This window comes from Lithobates pipiens, unplaced genomic scaffold (assembly GCF_037356315.1).
Source record: "Lithobates pipiens isolate NorthernLeopardFrog02 unplaced genomic scaffold, aLitPip1_a1.2 Scaffold_8, whole genome shotgun sequence".
NCBI lineage: Eukaryota > Metazoa > Chordata > Amphibia > Anura > Ranidae > Lithobates > Lithobates pipiens.
Window position 1 is genome coordinate 478,810,995 of NW_027507903.1, and position 27,872 is coordinate 478,838,866.

At 44.4% G+C, this 27,872-nt stretch overlaps 1 protein-coding gene across 3 annotated transcripts in view; it reads right to left on the reverse strand.

Moving 5' to 3' along the window:
- Nucleotides 1-27,872, reverse strand: part of KIAA1549 (KIAA1549 ortholog) — a 153,434-nt gene that overhangs the window by 23,423 nt on the left and 102,139 nt on the right. For 2 of the 3 annotated variants that reach the window (XM_077468767.1, XM_077468765.1), the window contains exons 5-13: nucleotides 26,878-27,008; nucleotides 26,594-26,777; nucleotides 19,610-19,669; nucleotides 16,930-17,075; nucleotides 14,238-14,415; nucleotides 10,127-10,305; nucleotides 8,430-8,638; nucleotides 7,399-7,529; nucleotides 629-834 (exon numbers count right to left, since the gene is read on the reverse strand). In XM_077468767.1, the coding sequence (XP_077324893.1) occupies nucleotides 629-834; nucleotides 7,399-7,529; nucleotides 8,430-8,638; nucleotides 10,127-10,305; nucleotides 14,238-14,415; nucleotides 16,930-17,075; nucleotides 19,610-19,669; nucleotides 26,594-26,777; nucleotides 26,878-27,008 (1,424 nt within the window). The remainder of the gene's footprint in view (nucleotides 1-628; nucleotides 835-7,398; nucleotides 7,530-8,429; nucleotides 8,639-10,126; nucleotides 10,306-14,237; nucleotides 14,416-16,929; nucleotides 17,076-19,609; nucleotides 19,670-26,593; nucleotides 26,778-26,877; nucleotides 27,009-27,872) is intronic. The other variant, XM_077468766.1, reaches the window with a different exon arrangement.

Consider the following 27,872-nt stretch of genomic DNA (forward strand, 5'->3'; position numbering starts at 1 on the left):
TCTCTTCTCCCCACGCACCTCGCTCCCACATTGAAGAGGCCCATCTGTGAGGGTGGAAGAGCGGTGATGTGGAGCGGGCAGAGAGAAATTATGTCATCTCTGCTCGTCCACCCGCTCACTTCCCTCCTCTCATCTGCTTCTCTCATGCAACCCGCCCACCGCAGCTGTGACCCTCTGGTTAGACAGGGACCCTGCGGCAAAAGACTCCGGGCTATAGCCCCAATAGCCACCCCCTAGCGACGCCCCTGGCAGTTGGTAAGGTGGATGAGTCTGACAGCAGCATTAATGATGGACTAAAGTGGAGATAACCTGTGTATAGGTAGGCCAATGAAGAGGGAGTTGCCAAAGCTGGTTAAGAAGTGATATATTTTGATGATGTTGCAGGGGTTAAAAGGGCAAGATTTCAAGATTTGAACAGTGATTTTATGTGGGGAAAAGAGTTCAGAATCTGGGATTACACCTAGCAGTTCAGTTTTTGAAAGACAGTTTCAGGAAGTGGTGTGACAGTCATACTGATATAATCAGCTATGTCAGTGTAATCATAAATGTAATAATATGAGGAAATGAAGGATTGCAGAAGCTCTTGGACAGACATCTGCATTGACTCCAAGATTTCCCAGACACCCACCTCTCTATTTATCTTATTAGCCTCCATCTCTCGTTCTGCCACAGACAGTCCATGCATGGGTGGAGTGGCCATCGGCTGCATGGCGATGAGTTGAATTTTACTGGGGAGGCGACGGCTGGCCTCTGAGGAACGCGACATCCTATCGACGTGTTCAAATATAGAAGCCGAGGAATGCTGCTCCACTCCACTACCCAACACTGGCATCTCTGGAGAGAGAAAACACATAAAAGATAAAAAAGGATCAGCATTTATGCTTTTCCTCAGTATAATAAAGAGGAACTCTTGAAAAAAAAATTCAGTTCTCAGGATCCCTGGCAAAAAAACATTTCACTGGGGACCAGTGAAAATAATGTCCCTGTTGCAGTGGTGGCCACAATGCTACCCTTACAGACAGCTTTGGGTTCATGCAGCTGGCTCTGTTAAGTGGTGTGGGCCCTAGAACTATGCAGGCACTGTCAAATGGGAGATCAATTAGCCACAGGATGAAGGAACCCCTAGCAAACTTTGGAGGAACGCTGAGAATGGCTGATATAGATATTAAAATAAAAGTAATTTCCTTATGAAATACAGAATTATACAAACCTAGGCTCCAATCAAGATTGAAATTAAGGCCTTGAGATGTGTGCAGGAAGCACAGCATACATTTTTTTCATTCACACCCTGCTGTAATGTTCAAGCTCACCCCCATTACCATTGTTGATGATCTGGAGACACCTTCTCCTGAAAGAGTTGCGCTTTGCCCCACCTCCTGAGCCTCCAAATTGGTAAGTGGAGCTTTTTTTTTTTAAAGTCAGCAACCACAAACATTGTAGCTGCTGACATTTAATAAGAGCACTTACTTGTCCAGCGAGCTCGCGATGTCGGCTCCCTGAGGCCGATCCGTCCAACGTATCGTGTTTCAGCGCTGCTATCCTAATTAAGGGAAACAGGCAGTTGAGCCTTGCAGCTTCACTGCCCGTTTCCTACTACGCATGCGCGAGTCGAGCGGCATTGTGAATGGACGCCTGTCTACTGGGACACACACATGTCTCAGAAGACACTGCACCCCATCTCCCAGGAGACAACGCGAGGGAGGACAAGAACCGTGGAGTAGGAAGTAGCAGATTAGGACGATCTGCCTAGCAACAGCTATTTCTGGCAAGTAAAAAAAATTTTTTAAATGTTTTTTAATTTATTTTTTGGAGCGTGTTTATGTCCTTTTTTTTTTATTTTATTTTTTTAGGGTGGAGCTCCGCTTTAACTAGGAGGTGAGTTTTACAATAAAAAACATAAGTTGCACATGATCATCATCAAACTAAAGCCTCATTGGCTGAACGAAAAAACAGACAGCTCAGGTCGGAGCCGTTGTACTAACAATCTGATGTAAGTACAGTGATCTCCCCTGCTGAGTTATTGTGTTCTGACAGTGGGACAGTCCCCCCCCCACCGCCAGAACACTTCAGGCAGTGCTCTCAGCCATTGGCTGGAAGCCCTGATTGGGAGCTGGTCGGCAGACCTTTTTCTGACATGAGCCTTTGACAGAAGCCGGTGTTCTGTTGAAAAGTGCGCAGAACGGATTTCCCGATCAGCTGGCGTGATGTCACCGTAGTGCATGCGCATATTTTAGGAGGCTTTTTTCAATGAGAGATACCATTTGACGGGCACAAATGAATGCTATGCAAACAGCGGAGGGACACCACATTGTGCCTCGCTGTTGCGGTGCAGGTTTACAGTGTGCACAAGGTCCGGTTTTCTCTGTGTTGCAGGGTGGGTTTGGTGTGTTAAGCGGCGGGTATTGCCTGTATCTAAGGGCAGGTTGCATCACAGACAAAACCCACCCTTCAACACAACCACAATCCGCCCTGCGACAGAGAGGCTCAATCTGACAACTACGGTGTCCCTCCACTCTTTGTATAGCTTTCAATTGTGGCTGTGAAATGGTATCTGCTGTCGAAAAAACCCTCCTATGATGTGCACATGCACTATGGTGACGTCATGCCATCTGATCAGAAAATGAGTTGGGAGTGGCCTTCTGTTCTGCTCATGTGCAGGCACCTTTTGACAGGACACCAGCTGAACTTCTGTAGGACCTGCTGCTGTACACACGGGCCGGATGGTAGGACAGTTTCTGCCGGATGACATTTGGCTCTTGCGTACTAGGCTTAAGGCCAACCATACACGGAGCAGATTTCTTTCCTGCAACCACTGGTTGCAGGAAAGAAATTAGCTTGATTCCCCCATCAACACAGACAGTGTTGATGCTGGGCTATTGTCTTCTCCTGGTAGGGAGGCGAGGACGCTGTCCCTGCTGGGAGAAGACAGTGATTATTGCTAGAGGCTATTGCAGCCGATAGCAATAATCGCAGGTAAAACATTCAGCATAACCATACACGTTTCGAAACTCAGATGGTTAATGTATGGCTCATGTATGGCCTACCTTAGTCTGAATTGCTCGGAATTGTGACAGAAAAAGCCTTCTACAGTCAAGTCCATAAATATTGGAACATCGACATCTAAACTTTTTGGCTCTATACACCACCACAATGGATTTGAAATGAAACAAACAAGATGTACTTTAACTGCAGATGTTCAGCTTTAATCTGAGGGTATTTACATCCAAATCAGGTGAACGGTGTAGGAATTACAACAGTTTGTATATCTGCCTCCCACTTTTTAAGGGACCAAAAGTAATGGGACAATTGGCTGCTCAGCTGTTCCATGGCCAGGTGTGTGTTATTTCCTCATTATCCCATTTACAAGGAGCAGATAAAATGTCCAGAGTTCATTTCAAGTGTGCTATTTACATTTGGAATCTGTTGCTGTCAACTCTCAATATTAGAGCCAAAAAGATGTCACTATCAGTAGAGCAAACCATCATTAGGCTGAAAAAAAACCCAAAAAAAACCCATCAGAGAGATAGCAAAAACATTAGGTGTAGCCAAATAAACTGTTTGGAACATCCTTAAAAAGAAAGAACGCACCGGTGAGCTCAGCAACACCAAAAGACCCAGAAGACCACGGAAAACAACTGTGGTGGATGACCAAAGTCTTTCCCTGGTGAAGAAAACACCCTTCACAACAGTTGGCCAGATCAAGAACACTCTCCAGGAGGTAGGTGTATGTGTGTCAAAGTCAACAGTCAAGAGAAGACTTCACCAGAGTGAATACAGAGGGTTCACCACAAGATGTAAACCATTGGTGAGCCTCAAAAACAGGAAGGCCAGATTAGAGTTTGCCAAACATCATCTAAAAAAGCCTTCACAGTTCTGCAACAACATCCTATGGACAGATCCACTTGTAACAGAGTGATGGGAAGAGAAGAGTAGGAGAAGGAAAGGAACTGCTCATGATCCAAAGCATACCACCTCATCAGTGAAGCATGGTGGTGGTAGTGTCATGGCGTGGGCATGTATGGCTGCCAATGGAACTGGTTCTCTTGTATTTATTGATGATGTGACTGCTGACAAAAGCAGCAGGATGAATTCTGAAGTGTTTCGGGCAATATTATCTGCTCATATTCAGCAAAATGCTTCAGAACTCATTGGACGGCGCATCACAGTGCAGATGGACAATGACCCGAAGCATACTGCGAAAGCAACCAAAGAGTTTAAGGGAAAGAAGTGAAATGTTATGTAATGGCCAAGTCAATCACCTGACCTGAATCTGATTTCACTTGCTGAAGATAAAACTGAAGGGAAATGCCCCAAGAACAAGCAGGAACTGACAGTTGCAGTAGAGGCCTGGCAGAGCATCACCATGGATGAAACCCAGTGTATGGTGATGTCTATGCGTTACAGACTTCAGGCTGTAATTGACTGCAAAGGATTTGCAACCAAGTATTAAAAAGTGAAAGTTCGATGGATGATCGGTTATCTGTCCCATTACTTTTGGTCCCTTAAAAAGTGGGAGGCACATATACAAACTGTTGTAATTCTTACACTGTTCACCTGATTTGTTCACCCTGGGGCGCGCACACGAGAGCATCCGTGACCGCTGGGTCCAGTGGACCCGGCACATCACGAATCACGGTAAACGGCCGCTCATCGCGGCCGTTTACCACGTGATCGCTCCGTCAAATGACGGAGTGATCACTTGTAAACAAGCCGGCGTCATGTTATGACGCCGGTTCCTCCCTCCCCCTCTCTGTACCGATCGGTACAGCGGAGGGGGAAGAGATCGGTGTCAGCAGCGATGTGGGCTGCATCTGCAGTGCCCACATCGCTGCTCACCGAAAATTAACCCCTCGATTCCCTGCATTACTCTGCAATACCCTGCCATTACTCTGCATTACTCTGCAATACCCTGCCATTACTCTGCATTACTCTGCAATACCCTGCCATTACTCTGCAATGCCCTGCCATTACTCTGCAATGCCCTGCCATTACTCTGCAATGCCCTGCCATTACTCTGCAATGCCCTGCCATTACTCTGCAATGCCCTGCCATTACTCTGCAATGCCCTGCCATTACTCTGCAATGCCCTGCCATTACTCTGCAATGCCCTGCAACGCTCTGCAATGCCCTGCAACGCTCTGCAATGCCCTGCAATGCCCTGCAACGCTCTGCAATGCCCTGCAATGCTCCGCAATGCCCTGCAACGCTCCGCAACGCCCCGCAACGCTCCGCAACGCCCTGCAACACCTTGCAACACTCTGCAACACTCTGCAACACTCTGCAACACTCTGCAACACTCCGCAACACCCGCCAATACCCTGCAACACTCTGCAATGCTCTGCAACACCCGCCAATACCCTGCAACACTCTGCAATGCTCTGCAACACCCGCCAATACCCTGCAATGCTCTGCAACGCCATACTCTGAGATACCCAGCCATAGTCGGTGATACCCTGCAATACCCAGCCATAGACATCCCCCCCCCTCCCGCCGCCCTCCGCCCTCCGGTGCTTCTACCGAATCGCTAATACGATCAAAGCCAGAATCTTTTTTTTTTTTTTCAGGCTTCCCAGCTTAGAGGTGAGATGCGGGGTCTTATTGACCCCACATCTCACTGTAAAGAGGACCTGTCATGCCATATTCCTATTACAAGGGATGTTTACATTCCTTGTAATAGGAATAAAAGTGATCAAAAAAATTATTTTTGGGGAAAAAAATGTCAAACTAAAATAAATAAAGTAAAATGAACAATAAAAAATATGTTTTTTTTTAAAGCGCCCCTGTCCCCATGTGCTCGCATGCAGAAGCGAACGCATACGTAAGTCCCGCCCACATATGAAAACGGTGTTCAAACCACACATGTGAGGTATCGCTGCGAACGTTAGAGCGAGAGCAATAATTCTAGCCCTAGACCTCCTCTGTAACTCAAAACATATAACCAGTAAAAAAAAATTTAAATCGTCGCCTATGGGGATTTTTAAGTAGCGACGTTTGGCGCCATTCCACGAGCGTGTGCAATTTTGAAGAGTGACATATTAGGTATCTATTTACTCAGCGTAACTTCATATTTCACATTATGCAAAAATTGGGCTAACTTTACTGTGTTTTTTTTTTTTTTTTTAAGCACAAAACTGTTTTTTTTCCAAAAAAAAGCATTCGAAAAATTACTGCGCAAATACCGTGCGAGATAAAAAGTTGCAAAGACCACCATTGTATTCTCCAGGGTGTTTGCTAAAAAAACATATATAATGTTTTGGAGTTCTATGTAATTTTCTAGCAAATAAATGATGATTTTTACATGTAGGAGAGAAATGTCAGAATTGTCCTGGGTGCTCCAGAACACCTGATGGCGCTCCATGCATGTTGGGCCTCTGTATGTGGCCGCACTGTGTAAAAGTCTCACACATGTGGTATCGCCATACTCGGGAGTAATAGCAGAATGTGTTTTGGGGTGTAATTTGTGGTATGCATATGCTGTGTGTGAGAAATAACCTGATAATATGACAATTTTGTGAAAATAAAAAAAAAAAAAAGTAAAAAGAATCTTGATTTTGCAAAGAATTGTGGGAAAAAATGACAACTTCAAAAAACTCATCATGCCTTTTACTAAATACCTTGGAATGTCTTCTTTCCAAAAAGGGGTCATTTGGGGGGTATTTGTACTTTTCTGGCATGTTAGGGTCTCAAGAATTGAAATAGGCCGTCAGTACTTCAGGTGTGATCAATTTTCAGATATTGGCACCATAGCTTGTGGACTCTATAACTTTCACAAAGACCAAATAATATCCACCAATTTGTACTTATTTTTACCAAAGATATGTAGTGGTATAAATTTTGGCCAAAATTTATGAAGAAAAAATTACTAATCTGCTAAATTTTCTAACAGAAACAAAGAAAAATTCATTTTTTTACAGAATTTTCGGTATTTTTTCTTTTATAGCACAAAAAATAAAAAACCCAGCGGTGATTAAATACCACCAAAAGAAAGCTCTATTTGTGTGAAAAAAAGGACAAAAATTTCATATAGGTCCAGTGTTGCATGACTGAGTAATTGTCATTCAAAATGCGAGAGCACCGAAAGCTGAAAATTGGTCTGGTTATTAAGGGTGTTTAAGTGCCCAGTGGTCAAGTGGTTAAACAGTTAAAAAAAAAAAAGGCATGCCGGGAATGCTAACTGCACATTGGCTGTGCTCTCAGCCAAACTATCAAACCACCCAATGGCTGGTGTCATAACGAATCACATGTGCAGCACCATAGCAGTTGAAGATTAAACAGAGGCAAAGATGGCAGCTTCCTTGATAGGGGAGTTTACTTCCACTTTAATTTAACCTGGGGATATGCAGGCCAGGAAGGAAAGAAGAGGAATCTTGTCACATGTCCTGGAGTATATGGACTCACCTCCTTTGGCTTTTGGTCGCTGTGGGGTTTCACGCGGAGGAGCCGAAGGTCGTGGAGATCCCTCTCCACCCGAATCTCTTCCACTTGATGGTTCACTAGCTGTGGATCCAGCATCTGAGGGGGTAACCCTACTGCCAAAAAACAGACAAGAAAATGCTGTGCGCCTGTCCATACAATATGTGTAGCACACTTAATTTGTGACTGTAGGAAAACTGCTAAGTTTAGAATGTATGTACATATATTGCAGCTTTGCTTGTCAACACACATTATAAGTCACAGAGTGTAATTGGCTCCAGTGCTGTCCTTCCTATCTGAGCCTGCCTTGGGCAGGGAACTACAACATTTGGTGAGCAAAGAGTAGTTTTTTTTTTTAGGAGGTATGAAAATGGTATGGAGAATTTCTGATGAAGGACATAAAGAGTGTACAAACAATGTCCTACAAGGGACACCGTAGGCCTAGCTCTGTGTAAGGCCTATTGAGTCTGTCTACCGCAGATTAAACAGCTGCAGTATTGCCTGGATAGCATTAGCCCTTGTACACACGGTCGGACATTCCGACGGAAAATATCCGATCAGACTGTGTTGTCAGATAATCCGACTGTGTGTGGGCTCCATCGGACTGTTTCCGTTGGAATATCCAATGGACAAAGTTTTAGAGCTGGACTATAAAACTTTCCAACAACATGATCCGATCGGACTTTGTCCGATTGTGTGTAGAGAATTCCAATCGGACAAAGTGCCACACATGCTCAGATCAAATTCTTAGACCAAAGCTATTGGCTACTAGCCTGAACGTAGTCCCGTCGTAACAAAATAACGTCACCACGTTACGTACGATCGGATTTTCCAACAACTTTGTCCGACCGTGTGTATGCAACACAAGTTTCGGACAAAATCCGATGGATTTTGTTGTGGAAATGTCTGACCATGTGTGCAAGGGCTTAGACACTCTCTCCAACAGTCAAACAATGACCTACCAATAGCAGACACATTTTTCAGCTACAGAGTCAAAGAATTTCTTCATAACTTACCTGCCACGGTGGCGCCCAATCTTGCTGGGCTTACCAGAAGCCTTGGACTTTGGGGTAGGGATGTCCCCATTTTCAGAGGGGGTGGAGTCTTTCAGGGGTCCATGTAACACAGGCAGAGGAGGCTCATGTACAACAAGAACTTCATCTTTATTATGCTGTCCCAGGTGTTGCTTGGCAAAGTCAAATCCCTTTACATTAGGGGCCTGGAGCTACAGGGCAAAGCACAGAACACAGTGAATAACTGTTTGTATTTTGTATATACAAAGTATCACTGCTATGGTATATATTATAATGTCTGAATTTGGAAATGTACTAAAAGATCATGTATCACTCAAATAAAAAAAAAAAAAAAAAAGGTAAAAAGGTCTGTGTTCAATTAGATGCATTTACAAGCATCATATAAAAGTATTTTTTTAAATTTTTTTACATTTTTTTTATTAAAGTGGTTGTAAAGTCATTTTGGGGACTTTTACCTACAGGAAAGCCTATAATAACCTCGCAATGCACCGCTGACTGCAGCGGCGCATGCGCACAGGGGATTCCCGGCTGGAAGCCCGGCAGACGCCAGACCCTGCCGGGAAGAAATCTCCCGAGCGCTTCCGCGGGAGTGACGATATCGCGCCTTCGGCTACTCACAGCGCCGGAGCCGCGATACCCGGAAGACACGCCGAGGGAACATGTCAGCTCCCTCGGCGTGAATCGGGCCAGATGTCGGGGCCTCGTTCTAAGGTAAGTATTTCATAATGAGCTAGTATGCGGTGCATACTAGCTCATTATGCCTTTTCCTTTGCAGGTGGGAAAAAAAACAGAGCACAACAGCGGGTTTACAACCGCTTTAAAGTGGTTGTAAACCCTTACAAACCACTTTGACCTACAGGTAAGCCTAGATTAAGGCTTACCTGTAGGTCCAAGCAATATCTCCTAAACCTATATGGTTTAGGAGATATTTGCCCGAAAACGGGCACCGCTGTCTGCAGGCGCACTGAACGCGGCAGTTCCAAAAATGGAGCTGCCGCATTTGTCGACTCCCGTGGGCATGCGCGTGAGTGACGTCAGCGCGGCTTCGCCGAATGACAGCGGCGGAGCTGCGAGACGCCACCAGCAAGATGGATGCGGCGGACTACAGGGGACAGCGCGACTTCGCTGGCTCCTGTGTCAGGTAAGTGACACATAATGGGCTACTATGCGATGCATAGTAGCCCATTATGCTTTTTACCTTTGCAGGGAAAAAAAGAGGAAGTAAACTCATCAGGGTTTACTTCCTCTTTAAGAAGATTTAGACACATTGGTAGAATCTGGTGCAGCTGTGCATGGTAGCCAATCAGCTTTGAACTTCAGCTTGTTCAATTAAGCTTTGAAAATAAAACCTGGAAGCCGAGTGGTTCTATGCACCAGATTTTGCACTCTCCGGTTTTAGTAAATAATCCCCACTGACATCACTGTCAAGTTAGATCTTTACCAATGAACAGTGTGAAGACTACAAAAGCAGAGACAAACTTGCCACCATTATCATGTTTAAAGTCACCATAAGCTATGTCATAAAGTTAAAAACTGACCATGATATCCTGTAATCGCCTAGATGTGCCAACATAACGCTGATTCACTTCCATGTCAACGGGGCACAAAACTCAAATTCTAGAATCTAGAAAATGAGCTTCAGATGAGAGATGGCACAGCGCCCTCAGAACAGACCTCACCTTCTGTCTCTGCTGTAAGTTGCTCATTGTATCAGGCTGGAAGTCGAGTTTGTCAGTCCGGCAGAGTTTCCAGTACAAGATGACTATGATGATGGTCACCACTAATACTGGCACAGCCACACCCACGATGATCCACAGGTTCTGCGCCTGCCGGTCAGTCTCTGAGGGTTGGTTTATTGCTGCAGAGAGAAAATTACAGAAACTCTAGGCACCTCTTAACACCCCAGTATTTTCTTGAAGGCAACTCTGCTTAGCATAAAACTCTCTCTACCTCTACATATACCTTTCCATATGCCATTTGGCACATGCCATCTCTTTGTAGCATCCTTAAAATGTATCTCTTCAAGCAATCATACATTTTGGTGCAATATATCTCTTCACTTAGTGATCCACCACTGCTTACTCCTCACTGTCTAACATTTCACACACTGTTACCTATACACAGCTTACTGATTTTGTGCTGCTTCCTTCTCCACCATATGACAAAACACACACAAAACCGATTACTGATCCAACATTGCTTCCTCCTCCACTATATGAAAAGACACACACACACACGATGTCTCCATTCAAAAAATTACTGATCCAGCACTTCTTCCTCTTCCACTATTTGGCAAGGCACACACTGTCACTTTATATGTATAGTTTACTGAAGGGGTCGGCAACTCCCAGGTACCATATTGCCATGGTAACTAGAAATTGTGTCTTGGCGCCTGGGCTTCTGTCAGCCCCTGCCCTCATTATGGCCACTCCTCCCAGTGTCTTGGAACACAAAATCATGGCCTCTACTATGACACTTTCTGCCAGCAGACCGCAGCATCACTTCCGCTGGATGGAAAAATGGCTGCTCTGGTATTATAGATATTCAGGCCCTTTTGCATCCACTGGTACCAGGGAGGCGGGATTTACCAGCGTTTCATTTATAGGTATTGTATACACCCTTTTTATATGGCTGGTATATAGGTACCATATAGATCAGGAAGGAAGAATACAGAATATGAGGGTGTTTGATTGATAGGAGAGGATGGTGAGAGGAGTATGAGATATGGTGTGTGATATAAGACTGGTGGAAGGAGTACAGGATATGGTGTGTAAAGTAGGACAGGTGAGAGGAGTACGTGGTATGTTGTGTGATATAGGACTGGTGAGAAGAGTACAGGATATAGTGTGTGATATAGGAGAGTTGAGTACGGGATATGGTGTGTGTTATCAGAATGGTGAGAGGAGAACAGGATATGGTGTGTGATATAGGAGAGGTGAGAGGAGTACGAAGTATGGTGTGTGATATAGGACAGGTGAGAGGAGTACAGGATATGCTGTGTGATATTGGAGTGGTGAGAGGAGTATGGGATATGGTGTGTAATATTGGACTGGTGAGAGGAGTACGGGGTATGGTGTGTGATATAAGACTGGTGAGAGGAATACGGGGTATGGTGTGTGATACTGAACTGGTAAAAGGAGTACGGGGGTATGATGTGCGATATAAGACTGGTGAGAGGAATATGGGGTATGGTGTGTGATATAAGACTGGTGAGAGGAATATGGGGTATGGTGTGTGATACTGAACTGAGTACAGGGGTAAGGTGTGTGATATCGTAATGGTGGGAGAAGTCCGGGGTATGATGTGCGATATAGGAATGGTGGGAGTATGGGTATGGTGTGCAATTAAAAAATAGTGAGAGGAGTACAGGGTATGATGTGTTATATTAGAATGATGAGAGGAGTATGGGATATGGTGTGTGATATAGGACAGGTGAGTGGAGTACGGAGTATAGTGTGCGATACTGAACTGGTGAGAGGAGTACGGAGTATGGTGTGTGACATAGGACATGTGAGAGGAGTACGGAGTATGGTGTGTGACACAGAACAGGTGAGAGGAGTACGGGGAAAGGTGTGTGATATAGGACAGGTGAGAGGAGTAGGGGGTAAGGTGTGCGATATAGGACAGGTGAGAGGAGTACGGGATATGGTGTGTGATATAGGACAGGTGAGAGGAGTACGGGATATGGTGTGTGATATAGGACAGGTGAGTGGAGTACGGAGTATAGTGTGCGATACTGAACTGGTGAGAGGAGTACAGAGTATGGTGTGTGACATAGGACAGGTGAGATGAGTACGGGGTAAGGTGTGTGATATAGGACAGGTGAAAGGAGTAGGGGGTAAGGTGTGTAATATAGGACAGGTGAGAAGGGTACGGGGTAAGGTGTGTGCTATAGGACAGGTGAAAGGAGTACGGGGTATGGTGTGTAATATAGGACAGGTGAGAGGAGTATGGTGTGTAATATAGGACAGGTGAGAGGGGTATGGTGTCATATAGGACAGGTGAGAGAAGTACGGGGTATGATGTGTAATATAGGACAGGTGAGAGCAGTACGGGGTATTGTGCGTGATATAGGACAGGTGAGAGGAATATGGGGTATGGTGTGTAATATAGGATAGGTGAGAGGGGTATGGTGTGATATAGGACAGGTGAGAGAAGTTCGGGGTATGGTGTGTGATATCGGAATGGTGAGAGGAGTATGGATTATGGTGTGCAATATCGGAATGGTGAGAGGAGTACGGCTTATGGTGTGTGATATCGGAATGGTGAGAGGAGTACGGGGTATGGTGTGATATCGGAATGGTGAGAGGAGTACGGATTATGGTGTGTGATACAAGAATGGTGAGAGGTGTACAGGGTATGGTGTGTGATATCGGAATGTGAGAGGAGTACGGGGTATGGTTGGTGATATCGGAATGGTGAGAAGAGTACGGCGTATGGTTGGTGATATCGGAAAGGTGAGAGGAGTACGGGGTATGGTGTGTGATATCAGAATGTGAGAGGAGTACGGGGTATGGTTGGTGATATCAGACTGTGAGAGGAGTACGGGGTATGGTGTGTGATATCGGAATGTGAGAGGAGTACGGGGTATGGTGTGTGATATCGGAATGTGAGAGGAGTACGGGGTATGGTGTGTGATATCGGAATGTGAGAGGAGTACGGGGTATGGTGTGTGATATCGGAATGTGAGAGGAGTACGGGGTATGGTGTGTGATATCGGAATGTGAGAGGAGTACGGGGTATGGTGTGTGATATCGGAATGTGAGAGGAGTACAGGGTATGTTGTGTGATATCGGAATGTGAGAGGTGTACGGGGTATGGTGTGTGATATCGGAATGTGAGAGGAGTACGGGGTATGTTGTGTGATATCGGAATGTGAGAGGAGTATGGGGTATGGTGTGTGATATCGGAATGTGAGAGGAGTATGGGGTATGGTGTGTGATATCGGAATGTGAGAGGAGTATGGGATATGTATTTAGCGATCCTAAGAAGGTTAATAGGCAAAAGCTGAGAAGCATAAACTGTGTTGAGCATCTGTAAAGATACACATCAAGGCTACATAAGAGAAAGGGTTTTTCAAGCCCTATTTTACTGACCCAGCACTTCTTTCTCCACTATCTGACAAGGCACACGTGGGGGTTGATTTACTAAAACTGGAGAGTGCAAAATCAGCTGTGCATGGTAACCAATCAGCTTCTAACTTTAGCTTGTTTAATTAAGGTTTGACAAAAAAAACTGGAAGCTGATTGGTTTCTATGCAGAGCTGCACCAGATTTTTCACTCTCCAGTTTTAGTCAATCAACCCCCATTGTCAACTTATATACAACTTATTGATCCTGCACTGTGCCCTCCTCCACTATATTGACAGGACATGCCGTCATTCTACATACAGACTACTTATAATCCACCATTACTTTCTTATAATCCACCATTACTTTCTTATTTACGTTCCCTTAGTCAGAACACAATAGCTCAGTGTGGAGATCGATGTACTAACATTGCATAGTTAGTACAAGCTCCTTGGTTTATTTTCCGTTCAGCCTGCTGGGTTTGGACAAAAAATAAACTTACCATGTGTACCAGGCATTACTCCTATTGTACTCAGCTTTGTATGCATTTTGCTGCAAAACTCTTGTGTATTTAATTTTTCACTATTTTAGTACATAATGGTGTCAATATTCCCTTGTTTTCACCAGACACTGGGAGCAATGGAGTTACAGAAATGAGTAAAAAATGGAACCCCCCCCCCCCCCCCAAGTCTAAATCAGCATGATGACGTGTATCACTTACGCTGGGCCACCACGCCCTGCAGTCGGTATCCAAGGATGATGGCGGCTCGCTGGACGTTCACCTCATTTATCAAACTAGAAGCCTTATCAGCAGCTAGCCGTCCTCCATACTGATCCTCAATGAAATAAATCAGCTCAACCGGGTCATCCAAACCTTCCAGTCGGGAAATATTCACCACCTGGGAGGAAAAAAAAGAGGTGAGTGCTTCTTCCCAGTCATATGTCAGGCGTTCTAGTGGTGCACCACAAGGAAAATTCTGGCGCTGAAACCGAAACTTGGCCGAAATGGAAATTTAAGTTTTTAAAAAAAAATATATATATATATATATATATATAAATATATATTTATATATATATATATATTTTTTTTTATATATATATAATTGTATTATATTCAACTCTTTTAGTTAATATCACAGATTTAAATCAATATGAATTTATTTCAGGCACCTTTTCGGCCGATGGGCTGCTTTAACACTGAACAGTTCTTGAAGAGCTTTTGCGTAAAAAAAAAAAAAAAAAAGCACAACAAGAATGCACCCATGTTTTTTTTGATGAGTTTTTTGAGTCATATGACCTATGAAAAAAGCACCATAAGTGTGGTAAAATTGCGGCCAAATTTTGCATGTTTTTGGCAGCCATTATCTGCCTTTTTTTTCCCTTTGACAATACGTTGATAATCCTGTTTTCTGCAGGATTAACAATATTTTTAGTTTGAATTTATAAAAAATTGTTTGGAACTATACACATTATTACTGCTTGCGAGTTTTGCGTATAAGGTTCAATTCTTGGTGATTTATTGGCATACATTACATTTATTGCTGGGCTGTGCAACACTTTGATTGATAACAGTGGGTATAAAAAAGAAAAAGCTGCCCCCCTTTAAAATAATCAAATGAGCCTGAAATGAAGACAGACACAGCTTTTGTTTTATTCCGCTGTATTTACTCAGTACAACGTATAACATCCCAGTGAAAGATAGAACGCTAACGTGTCAGAAAAAAAATCAAAAAAAAAAATCACTGAGTTGCCAAAAGGATCACCCCCTCCTAAAAATGACCTGTAAACTCAATCAGGTGTAGCTATACACCTTCTCAATGGCACACAGAACCATTTGACATTTACAACTGTGATCATCTGTGGTCATTTTGATTAGCTCACCATGAAAATAGCTTTCCTGGAGCATTTCAGTCCCTGGTAGGGCAACTGAAGCAAATAATCAACTATGCGTGACAAGGCATTGTCAAAAGATCTCTGGGATAAAGTTGTGGACAGGCACAAGTCAGGAGATGGATACAACACAAAATTCCAAATGCTTAATCAATGCCTAGAAGCACAGTGATGTCTATTAATAGGAAGTGAAAGGTATTTGGTACAACACAGACCCTCCCTGGATCAGGATGTCGATCCAAACTGCATGAAAGAGCCAGGAGGAAACTGGGCAGAGAGGATACCCAGAAGCCTACAACTCTGAAGCAGTTTCAGGAATTTATGACAAAGAGTGGTCATTGTGTGGACGTGACAACAATATCACAAATTCTCCACAAATGGAGAAAAACTGGTTTTTAACGCATACTGTTAGCCCCTGTACACACGGTCGGAGATTTTGCCAACCAAATCCGTCGGATTTTGCCCGTCGGATTTAGTCCGACGGATTGTGTCCGAAACTGTTGCATACACACGGTCCGGCCAAGTTGGCGAAAAATACGATCTTTCAGAACGTGATGACGTAATTTCGTTACGATGGGACAACATTCAGGCTAGCAGCAAATAGCTTTGATGTAGGAATTTGATCTGAGCATGCGTGGCACTTGGTCCGATCAAAATGCTCTACACATGATCGGATTAGGTCCGTCCGGCCCAGTTGGTCGGGAAATATTTCCAACATGTTGGAAAATTGGGTCGGACGGAGATTCGGACGGAATCAGTCCGATGCATACCACACACAGTCGGATTATCTGACGACACGGTCCGATAAGACGCATTCCGACAGATTCTCCGACCATGTGTACAAAGGCTTAGACAGGTTAATTCGGTTGTCTGCGAGCTGGTTGACAATTAGGATTGGGTTTTTTTTCCCCAGGCTTTGTGGTTACCTGTTTTGGCCTTCCAATGCTGCTTACTGTGATAGCCAGCTATAGATGAGGGCGGTGGCAAATTTTTTATTATCACATTGGTGTTTAATACAGACCAACCATTGAGACACTGACTCAGAATAAGTATGCAGATCAGGAAACTCAGAGCTCCTAATCGATATATTTATTCCAGATATGTGGCTCAAAGTACTAAAGCCATCAGATCAGCATGACAGCCTGGTAACTAGTTTTTCCAGAAGGGGACATTTGCACTATCAGTCTCCATACTTCCTCGGGGCACATTTCCTTTTAATTAAATCCATAGCCTTTCAATTAATCTGGCAGTACTTACAACCACCCCCCACCAGGTGGCAGCACAGTTCTGTGAGCTAAACTTGTAAATTTGATTGGTCCAGCAAACTCAGGCAAGAAAGCCAAACCAATTCTCAGCTAAATACCCTCAATAACACATTTTTTTGCAGTCTGCTAACAAGTAATTTCCCACACATGATGACGAATAGTCAACTAAAACTTCTCTGTTACAGTTTAGTGCTTAACTACAACTCTACGAGTATTTTTCCAATGACAGTGAGCAGAATAGATTTTGCCCCATCTCACCTGCACGGTGTTGCTCCCAGCGTAGCTGGCTCTCTTCCAGCGCCGTTTCTGTAACGTGGCTTCGCTGATGAGCTGAGCAAGCTTCCTCTCTATCTCTGTCTGAAAGGCCTCGTTCCTCAGCTGCTGCTCCTGGACGCCGAGCAAGACTGCCGCAAAGAAATGGGAAGAACAATTATAGGCATGGAAATCATATTCTATAACACTCAGAAATGTTTTTGCACAGAACAGCCTCAATCCTCTCAGGCTCCTTACCCCTGCTGTGTGCCCCCAATAGCAAGCCTCTTGCTATGGGGCACACAAGCGGGCTTGCTCCCTAGCCGCCCTTCTGTAGATTAGCATTGTCCATTCATACACAAAGCATGCCTTGGCCCCACCCTCTGCTCACTACTCATTGGCTTACTGGCTGTGATTGACAGCAGCGGGAGCCAATGGCTCCCGCTGCTGTGTAAGCAAATGAGGAGAAAGAGAACTGGGAGAGCCGCTGCTCTCATGCACATTGCTGAATGGAGATAGGGCTCAGATGAGTTCAGTGGGGGCAGCTGAACCCAGAATTTTTTTTTATCCTAATGAATAGAATGCATTAAGCTAAAAAAAAAAAACTTTTGCCTTTAAAATCACTTAATCCGTGGCATCACTAGGGGGTGGCTATTGAGGCTGGAGCCCCGAATCTGGGACCCATATTCCCGAGTCCAGGGTCAGCCCTACCATGAGAGTATCGTGGGCTGCCCGACACAGCGCTATCCCACACAGCCGCTGAACTCTCCCTGAGTCTACACTCCGCGCTTCACTGGCACCGACAGCCAAAGCACGGAGATCAGTGTGCGTGAAAGCGAGTCTCTTCCTTGCTCCGCCCATAACAGAGTCAGGGGGAACTTTCTCACATGATTTCCTGAGCAGGTGAGTGTGGACCATGGGGGAGGGGGGAAACTGTACTACCCAGCCTCTCTGTACAGTATATACACCAGCCTCTCTGTGTATACACCAGCCACTCTGTATACACTAGCCTCTCAGTATACACCAGCCTGTCTCCTGTATACACCAGCCTGTCTCCTGTATACACCAGCCTGTCTTCTGTATACACCAGCCTGTCTTCTGTATACACCAGCCTGTCTTCTGTATACACCAGCCTGTCTTCTGTATACACCAGCCTGTCTTCTGTATACACCAGCCTGTCTTCTGTATACACCAGCCTGTCTTCTGTATACACCAGCCTGTCTTCTGTATACACCAGCCTGTCTTCTGTATACACCAGTCTATCTTCTGTATACACCAGCATCTCTGTATACCCTAGCCTGTCTCCTGTATACATCAGCCTCTCTGTATACACACCAGCCTGTCTCCTGTATACACTAGCCTCTCTGTATATACACTAGCCTCTCTGTAAAACCACCAACCTCTCTATATACACCAGCCTATCTGTATACACTAGCCTCTCTGTATGTAACAATCCGCATGTAATGGCAGGTGACATGGCAAGCTCTCTGGGGACCCAGATTTAATGAGGGGGGCTTTGGGGACCCTGATGTAGTGATACTATATATATATATATATATATATATATATATATACACACACACATATATATACATACACACACACACACACGTACATTATATACATGTGTTTGCCCGCACAATCGTATGACTTTCTTTACTTCTCTGCTATGGTGTCTAGCCCCAGATCTTTTGTAGACCTAGCAACACCCCTGCACTTAACTGTAGGTCTAAAATGGCCTCCAGCTATTAAACAGCATTTTCATATGTACCTTCAAATCTGAACTCCAGCCTTCCCTTAAGTCTTGCACAGTTGTACAAGCTTCTCTTCTTTACAGAAATCAATTAAGCCGACCATATATCGATCGGAATTTGGCTGGTTCAGCCAATTTTGATCCACGTATGGGCAGGCCGAAGCCCCTTACACACGGGCAGAATGTCGGGAGACATTTAACGGTACAAAAAATACAGGTCGACATTCTGCCCGTGTGTATGTCGATCTGGCCGGCTTCTGTCAGACGTGTATGCTGGAAAACTAGCTTCCGACCAACTTGCGATCAGCACTCACAGCCAATGGCAGAGATCGCTGCTCAGTGTGTTCTGGTGGGAATGCCATCCCCCTGTGAGAACACAACAGCTCAGTGGGGGAGATCGCTGGATTAACCTTACATGGTTAGTAAAGTGGCTCCCGACCGGAGCTGTAGTGTGCATCAGTCCTGACTGTACCCAAGTCAATCCATTGATCAACTTGCGTGCAATCTGCCTAGCCGCTAGCAATAATCATTGTATTATGCTGGCTGGGTAGGCTCCCCCCCACCGGCATAATTACAATACCCGTGATTGCAGAAAAGAAAATTGGATCATCTATGGCCTGTAGAAGGCTCAGCAGTTAAAACGTTGTCAGAAGGTCTTTTCCTTCCTCATGCTACTAGATAAAGCGTTTTTTGTGCATGTATATGTTTGACAGATTTTACCAATTGTTTCTTGTCTTGATAACCCAGTAGCGACACAGAAAGTATTAGTATAGCAGAGGCTATAGCCCTCTCCCAATATATCCCAAGAAAAATAAAATCTTTTGTCTGGGGTTGGGCACTAAACTCAAGCTGACATCTACTGCATTGATAGCATAAGGCTCTTCTAGATTTTGTATACATTTAACACAGAACTCTCTCTATAAGGACCCTTACCTGTGCGCAGCCAAGAATCCTTCAGGTGTGGAGAAGTATTGAGCCGAGGATATTGAGAGGCTGAAAACACAATGACATACACACAAAAAAGCGTTACAATGTTGCCAAAACTGGAATACTGGAATCTGGCTGTATACAATGAAAACTACAATATGGAATATTATATATATACATACACAGACACACACATATATACACACACATATATATGGAAAAATTATATTTTAATATTTGAGTTCAGATATAGTCTGCAATATTAAAATAATAATAAGAACCAATAGCTTTGCGTGTCTAACTAGTAAACTACCTTTTCTCAACCTTCATACCTTAAACTGATTGTAAATGTTATTTAAAAAAAATAATTAACTTACCTGCTCTGTGCAAGGGTTTTGCACAGAGCAGCCCCGATCCTCCTCCTCTGGGGTCCCCCTGCGCCGCTCCTGGCCCCTCCTCTTCATCAAGTGCCCCAACAGAGAGCCGACTTCCATGAGGGCACTTATGCAGGTGCGCTTCCAAGTACTCCTGCTGCTTCCATTGACACAGACAGCAGGACTCGGCCCCGCCCCCAGCTCCCATGTGACTGGATTTGATTGACAGCGGTGGGAGCCAATGTCTCGAGACAGAGAAGGGAGCTGCTGGGCTCGTCCTCAACGCTGGAACTATCGGTTTCAGGTACGAAAAGGGGGGGGGGGGGCTCTGGGGGGCTGCTACAGCACAGAAGGGTTTTTAAGGTGAAAAACCTTGAGACTTTACAACTCGGGAAACCCTACTAAACATTTTTTTGTATCTACAGCTCATGGTATGTACAATGCACCCTTACATTGGTGACCAGTGGACAATGCACCCTTACATTGGTGACCAGTGGACAATGCACCCTTACATTGGTGACCAGTGGACAAAGCACCCTTACATTGGTGACCAGTGGACAATGCACCCTTACATTGGTGACCAGTGGACAATGCACCCTTACATTGGTGACCAGTGGACAATGCACCCTTACATTGGTGACCATTGGACAATGCACCCTTACATTGGTGACCATTGGACAATGCACCCTTACATTGGTGACCATTGGACAATGCACCCTTACATTGGTGACCATTGGACAATGCACCCTTACATTGGTGACCATTGGACAATGCACCCTTACATTGGTGACCATTGGACAATGCACCCTTACATTGGTGACCAGTGGACAATGCACCCTTACATTGGTGACCAGTGGACAATGCACCCTTACATTGGTGACCAGTGGACAATGCACCCTTACATTGGTGACCAGTGGACAATGCACCCTTACATTGGTGACCATTGGACAATGCACCCTTACATTGGTGACCATTGGACAATGCACCCTTACATTGGTGACCATTGGACAATGCACCCTTACATTGGTGACCAGTGGACAATGCACCCTTACATTGATGACCATTGGACAATGCACCCTTACATTGGTGACCAGTGGACAATGCACCCTTACATTGATGACCAGTGGACAATGCACCCTTACATTGGTGACCATTGGACAATGCACCCTTACATTGGTGACCATTGGACAATGCACCCTTACATTGGTGACCAGTGGACAATGCACCCTTACATTGATGACCAGTGGACAATGCACCCTTACATTGGTGACCAGTGGACAATGCACCCTTACATTGATGACCATTGGACAATGCACCCTTACATTGGTGACCAGTGGACAATGCACCCTTACATTGATGACCAGTGGACAATGCACCCTTACATTGGTGACCATTGGACAATGCACCCTTACATTGGTGACCATTGGACAATGCACCCTTACATTGGTGACCAGTGGACAATGCACCCTTACATTGATGACCAGTGGACAATGCACCCTTACATTGGTGACCAGTGGACAATGCACCCTTACATTGATGACCAGTGGACAATGCACCCTTACATTGGTGACCAGTGGACAATGCACCCTTACATTGGTGACCAGTGGACAATGCACCCTTACATTGGTGACCAGTGGACAATGCACCCTTACATTGGTGACCAGTGGACAATGCACCCTTACATTGGTGACCAGTGGACAATGCACCCTTACATTGGTGACCATTGGACAATGCACCCTTACATTGGTGACCATTGGACAATGCACCCTTACATTGGTGACCATTGGACAATGCACCCTTACATTGGTGACCAGTGGACAATGCACCCTTACATTGATGACCATTGGACAATGCACCCTTACATTGGTGACCAGTGGACAATGCACCCTTACATTGATGACCAGTGGACAATGCACCCTTACATTGGTGACCATTGGACAATGCACCCTTACATTGGTGACCATTGGACAATGCACCCTTACATTGGTGACCAGTGGACAATGCACCCTTACATTGATGACCAGTGGACAATGCACCCTTACATTGGTGACCAGTGGACAATGCACCCTTACATTGATGACCAGTGGACAATGCACCCTTACATTGGTGACCAGTGGAGAAATGCATCCTTACATAGACAGTCAGTGAAGGAATGCACCCCTACATTGGTGGACAATGCTCAAATGCACCCTTACATTGGTGGTCAATGCTGAACAGCATCCTTACATTGGTGGTCAGTGGAGAAATGCACTCTTAGATGATGATCAGTGGAGAAAGGATTGGTGGTTTGCATAGAATCACCTGAAGGTAGTCTGTATTTAACCCATGGTCTACGACTACAAGCACTGTGTCCTGTACTGTACAATAAAGGTAACGACTTTTCCACACCTACAGTATATGATATTCATGTGTGAATCAAAGTGAAAATTATTATGGAATAAAAGGACAAATAGAATCCAGACTAATCTTAATGAATTCTCACCACAGATTGCTTGGCCATATAAAGCTTTTATGAAATAACAAGAACGTTTGTACGGAACTCCATCTTCCCTCTACTCATGGAAATGTATTAGAGGTGAAGGATTTGATCTGCCCACTCCTCTAATCCTCAGTTTATTTGCCCTCTAGAGCAGGGGAATGTGGGAAAGTTTACGGCTCAGGAATCTCCTTTGTTCAGACTCCGTATTATTCAGGGGGATTCAGGAAGGCAGGAGACGGGGGGCTTTGTCTGTGTAAACAGCCACTGAATACACAGTGACATCATCTTTCAGAGAGAGAACATGAAACCGCCAGCCTGAACTCAGATTGCTATTACATCATCAGGAGGCTAATAGGAGTGCAGGTCACTGTTGTCTCTAGGATCCATGGGGAAAGATGAAACATCGCCATGGCATCTTACTTTTTACATTCAAACCATTATCAAATCATTAACAGCTCAAAACACCATAACTATGTTTAAAGACATAGGTGGCGGATGGGCTGAAATTTGCATTACTCCCTGAGGCTCTCCACTGGTGAGATCTGCTCGATGGATTTTCAGATCCAGTTGTCCACGCCATGGAGTATCACTTCTCCTGCTGCATTCTCAGCAGGTAACTTAAAAAGTGCAAAGATCTCACTCCCCTAGAGGTGGAAGAAGACAGGTGGGAAAGAAATGACAAAGTCTCCTGTATAGCATAAGATATTCTGCAGGAGGAAGGGGCCTCTTTAATACTCAGCCTATCAATGATTTGGCTCTGCGATGCAGTAGTGTGATTGGGTATGAAGGCTGCATTTGTTATCATCTACTTCAGCATCCAAAACGGTGCCCTGCACTTGTTTTCGGTCACAGGTAAACTATAATGGATCTTAACATATCAATTTTTTTTAACCATATATCAAAGTTTTAAATAAAAAATAACAGGCTCAGAACAGCTGTATGTATACGGAGATTAAATTACACATAGGTGGACTCGATTTACTAATTAGATGACTTCTGAAGGCAATTGGTTCCACTAGATTTTAGTTAGGGGTATCAGAGTAAAGGGGGCTGAATACAAATGCACGCCACACTTTTCACATATCGATTTGTAAAACATTTTGAAAACCATTTATCATTTTCCTTCCACTTCACAATTATGTGCCACTTTGTGTTGGTCTATCACATAAAATACCAATAAAATACATTTATGTTTTTTGGTCGTGACATGAAAAAAAAAAAACAACAAGCTTGTTTTTTTATGCTTTTTAAAGTGTTTCTAAAGGAATAACATTTTGGGTCTTGATACATTCTTCCCTGCATTAAGGTAAAAAAATTTCCCGTAACAGTATTGCCAGCCCCCCAATTTTTACCCCACTCGATCTAAAGCTGTGCCCGTATGTAGCAACTCTCTCTCTCTGCATTCACAGAACAGCCATTGGCTCCTGCTAGAGCTGCACAATTAATAGTCAAGAATGGTTATGGCCGATCTTGACTAAAGTGTTTCACAATTCTTTCTATACAAAGAATTCTCTGCTCTTCTGAAGCCACAGCCATCAAAAGAAAGGAAGAGAAAAACTGGGCAGTCTGCCAAGAATCACAACATTCTTTATCAGTTGAACTTAAAGTGGTTGTATAGTCATTTTTTTAACTTTTACCTACAGGAAAGCCTATAATAAGGCTTACCTGTAGGTAAAAAAAATATCTCCTAAACCTGTACGGTTTAGGAGATATTCCCCTCGGTATGCGCCGCTGACTGCAGCGGCGCATGCGCACAAGGGGGTTCTCTCCGTGAAAATCCGGCAGCGCTCGTGCGGCCGGACTGAAATCTCCCGCGCGCATGCGCGGGAGTGACGATATCGCGGCTCCGGCCACTCACAGCGCCGGAGCCGCGATACCCAGAAGAGACGCCGAGGGAGCATGTCGGCTCCCTCGGCGTGGATCGGGCCAGATGTCGGGGCCTCGTTCTAAGGTAAGTATTTCATAATGAGCTAGTATGCGGTGCATACTAGCTCATTATGCATTTTGCTTTGCAGGTTTAAAAAAAAAAAAATAAATAAATAAATTGCGGGTTTACTACCGCTTTAAGTATAAACATTGTAACAATTTGTCAATGGAATAGACTTTGTGTGTGAGTGAAAATGTTAAACACTTAAAAACACTAAACCTTTTTCTGACATTTGTTGGTTTCAAGTTAAAATCATATTTATTTATTTTTTGCTAGAAAATGACTTAGAACCCCCAAACATTCTATATATTGTTTTAGTAGACACCCTAGAGAATACAATGGTGGTTGTTGCAATATTTTATGTTACACTGTATTTGCGCAGTGGTCTTTCAAATGCAATTTTTTAAAAAAAATTACTTTAATATAATAAAAAAAATAAAAAGTAAAAAAAAACTAGCCAGTAAAGTTAGCCCATTTTTTTGTATAATGTGAAATATTTTACGTTGCAAGAATCGTGAGAGAATCGCAATCTTTTTATTCTTAGCAAAAAAATTGTGATTCTCATTTTGGCCAGAATCGTGCAGCTCTAGCTCCTGCTGCTGTCAATCAAATCCTGTGAGCAGAGAGTGGGGGGGGGGGGGCTAAGCAGCGATGTGTGTACCCCAGTGGCGGCCCGTCCAGTGCACAGTTACATAGATGGTGCGAGCTGGGAGGCAGCGCCGCAGGCTGAGGGGGGCGGCGCCCCTGCACCCCTTGTAGACTGGTGGCCACTGATCTGTGTTTAAGAACCTTTGATTTAGACAATCTCCGCAATTAGACCCCTCTTACTCTAATGCAGTGGTTGTCAACTTACGAGGTATAATGTGGCCCCTGACATCACTAAAGGGCCACCTGTAATATTCATTATATGTAATGCTACAGAAGATCATGATGGCTTGAAGATTTACTTGTGGAAATAATCAGAGATTCTAGATGTGTACAGGCAAGGTTGGAAACTGGATCATGCTGTAGGAGACAGAGACTGGGGGGCATTTTACCCGAGACAGGTCCTTTACAAATCAACACTCCCACTACTGACTGTATTTCATTCTTTCCTAGGGGACGTATTGCAACTTTGTTTTTTTCACAGTAAAAGTTTTACCTGCATATAAAAGGCATTTAAGTTTTGCAGATAATTTACAGCATTCTAAGAAAGAAGTTATTCATTGTGTTCAACTGACAGAACACGCTGTTAAAGCCTGACTAAATATTAGAAAAGCAGACACTGGTGGAGTTGTAGATATCCTTTCTGTGTACCGGATAGGGATGAGGGGAGGGATTTTCCAAAAATTACTTTTGCTGCAAAATTTACCAATTTTGTTTGTCGAAAATGTCAAATGTAGTCTTCAACATCACTGCTTAGGAAAAAAAACGATTTGGCTTTGCTTTCTAACACAGTCATGTGATCACCACATCAACATTGATATGGGCAACAGAAGGCACTGAGGGTTTGGGAAATGTACATTTACAAGGGGTTAAAGTTAGTATTGGGGATCTTCAATATGCAAGATCATGTGCCCAACTAAAAACGGGCTGTTTTTGGGCACAAGACCAAGCCCAAGAAAAGTAGAAAAGGCATTTCCCAAACCCACAAGAACCATTTACACCCATTGCACCCTTAAAAACGACCAAAAACACCTTAATTTTGCATTTGCCAGTATATTAACTTGATATAGTAACATTTGTTTGAAGTAATGCCACGTACACACGACCGGACTTTTTGACAGCAATTCGATCTTGTGTGGGCTCCATCGGACCTTTGCTTGCCAAAAATCTGGCGGACTTTAGAAATAGAACATGTTTAAAATTTTTCCACTGGAACTCCGCCGGACCCAGTTCCTACCAAGAAATCCGCTCGTGTGTATGCTAGTCCGACGGACAAAAACCGTCGCGAGGGCAGCTATTGGCTACTGGCTATGAACTTCCTTATTCTAGTCCGGTCGTACGTCATCACGTTCGAATCCGTCGGACTTTGATGTGATTGTGTGTGGCCAAGTCTGTTCATTCGGAAAGTCCGTCAGAACTCTGCCGAAAGTCCGTCGGACCTAGTCCCTCGAAAAGTCCGGTTGTGTGTACGCGGCATAAGAGTTTCAAAACTAGCACTACACCCCCTGGGAATCTGGAACCTAAACCAGGAGTACAGGCACACAGAGCCATGACTTCACACTCACGTTCTGCAATCTGTTTCACCGGAAAGCCCAGAAAGAAGCTGAATTCTACCAGAGTCAGATTCCTCAACTGATCGCTTATCTCAGAGCCATTCAGGAATCCACTGTGGTATTGAGCAGAGTAGGTGATGGTGACTGGTGCCTTCCAGATCATCTCCCGGGGCAAACTGGTGCTGATATTCACTATCTATGGAGTGAAAAAAAAAAAAAAGAAGTAGGTTCTTCACAGGAAGTTACACAATGTGTGGCAGGTCCTCAGTGGTACCATTACCGTTAATCTCCGTTACCTGAACAGTGAGATTTTCTCTCTCTTGGCGCAGTCTGCGCACCTCGAACAGCGCCAGGCTCAGCCCCTTCTGGATCTGCTCGCTGAATGTGCAGAGTCTGATATCGACCGACTGCGGCACAAACTGCAGGACTGCGGGGGAAGCGACAAAGAGTAAAAAGAAACTGAACCATGTAGCATCCTCTGTCAACACAACACATATCCTATTCTAGATATATAGTGAGAGCCATACACATCCGAGAGACTCAGAACATCAAAATATTAAAAATGAAAGTGGTAGTAAACTTTAGGAAACCAAAAACAAATTTCCTCCTGAGGCAATAACACAATATACCAGTATGCATCGCATTACCTTGAAACAAAGCCCTCTAGTGGCGATCCGTCACCGCTTACGGGGGGGCTTCTATCTTCAGCCCCCATTCACACCTATGCGAATTAGGATGTGCGTTTCCCTGCATCTAATTCGCATAATAGGAGAATGTGACTGGCTCCCTATGGAGCCGGTTCACATATCTCCGGGGCGGCTGCGGAGCACACTGCAGAAAAAACGTATGCGTCTTTGGCTCCGTTTCAGGGCCGAATTCAGGCATAGAATCGGCCCTGATTCGTCCCTGAAATGGGGAACAGGGACGCACAGCGCTCCTGTGTGTTCTGCAGCGTGTTATAGTGTGAACCCAGGCTTAACCCCTCTTCCTTCCAGGTTCGCGGACTCTGGCCGCTTGAATGGCCGAGCCGCGATGACGTCACTCCCGACTGTGCACGCAAGTCACAGCCAAGGCACAGAGCTCTGAACCAACTGCATGAGTATGCTGTTGGTTCAGAGGGCATGCACCAGTTACGTCACCAGCTGCCAAACATCCAATATCTCCTAAATGGTGCTTAGAAAATGTATTTTTCCTACAGGTAAGCTTAATTATAAGCTTACCTGTAGGTACAAATCCAGATGGGAGTTTACTACCACTTTAAAGTACTTGTAAATCTAAGAACAAACATTTA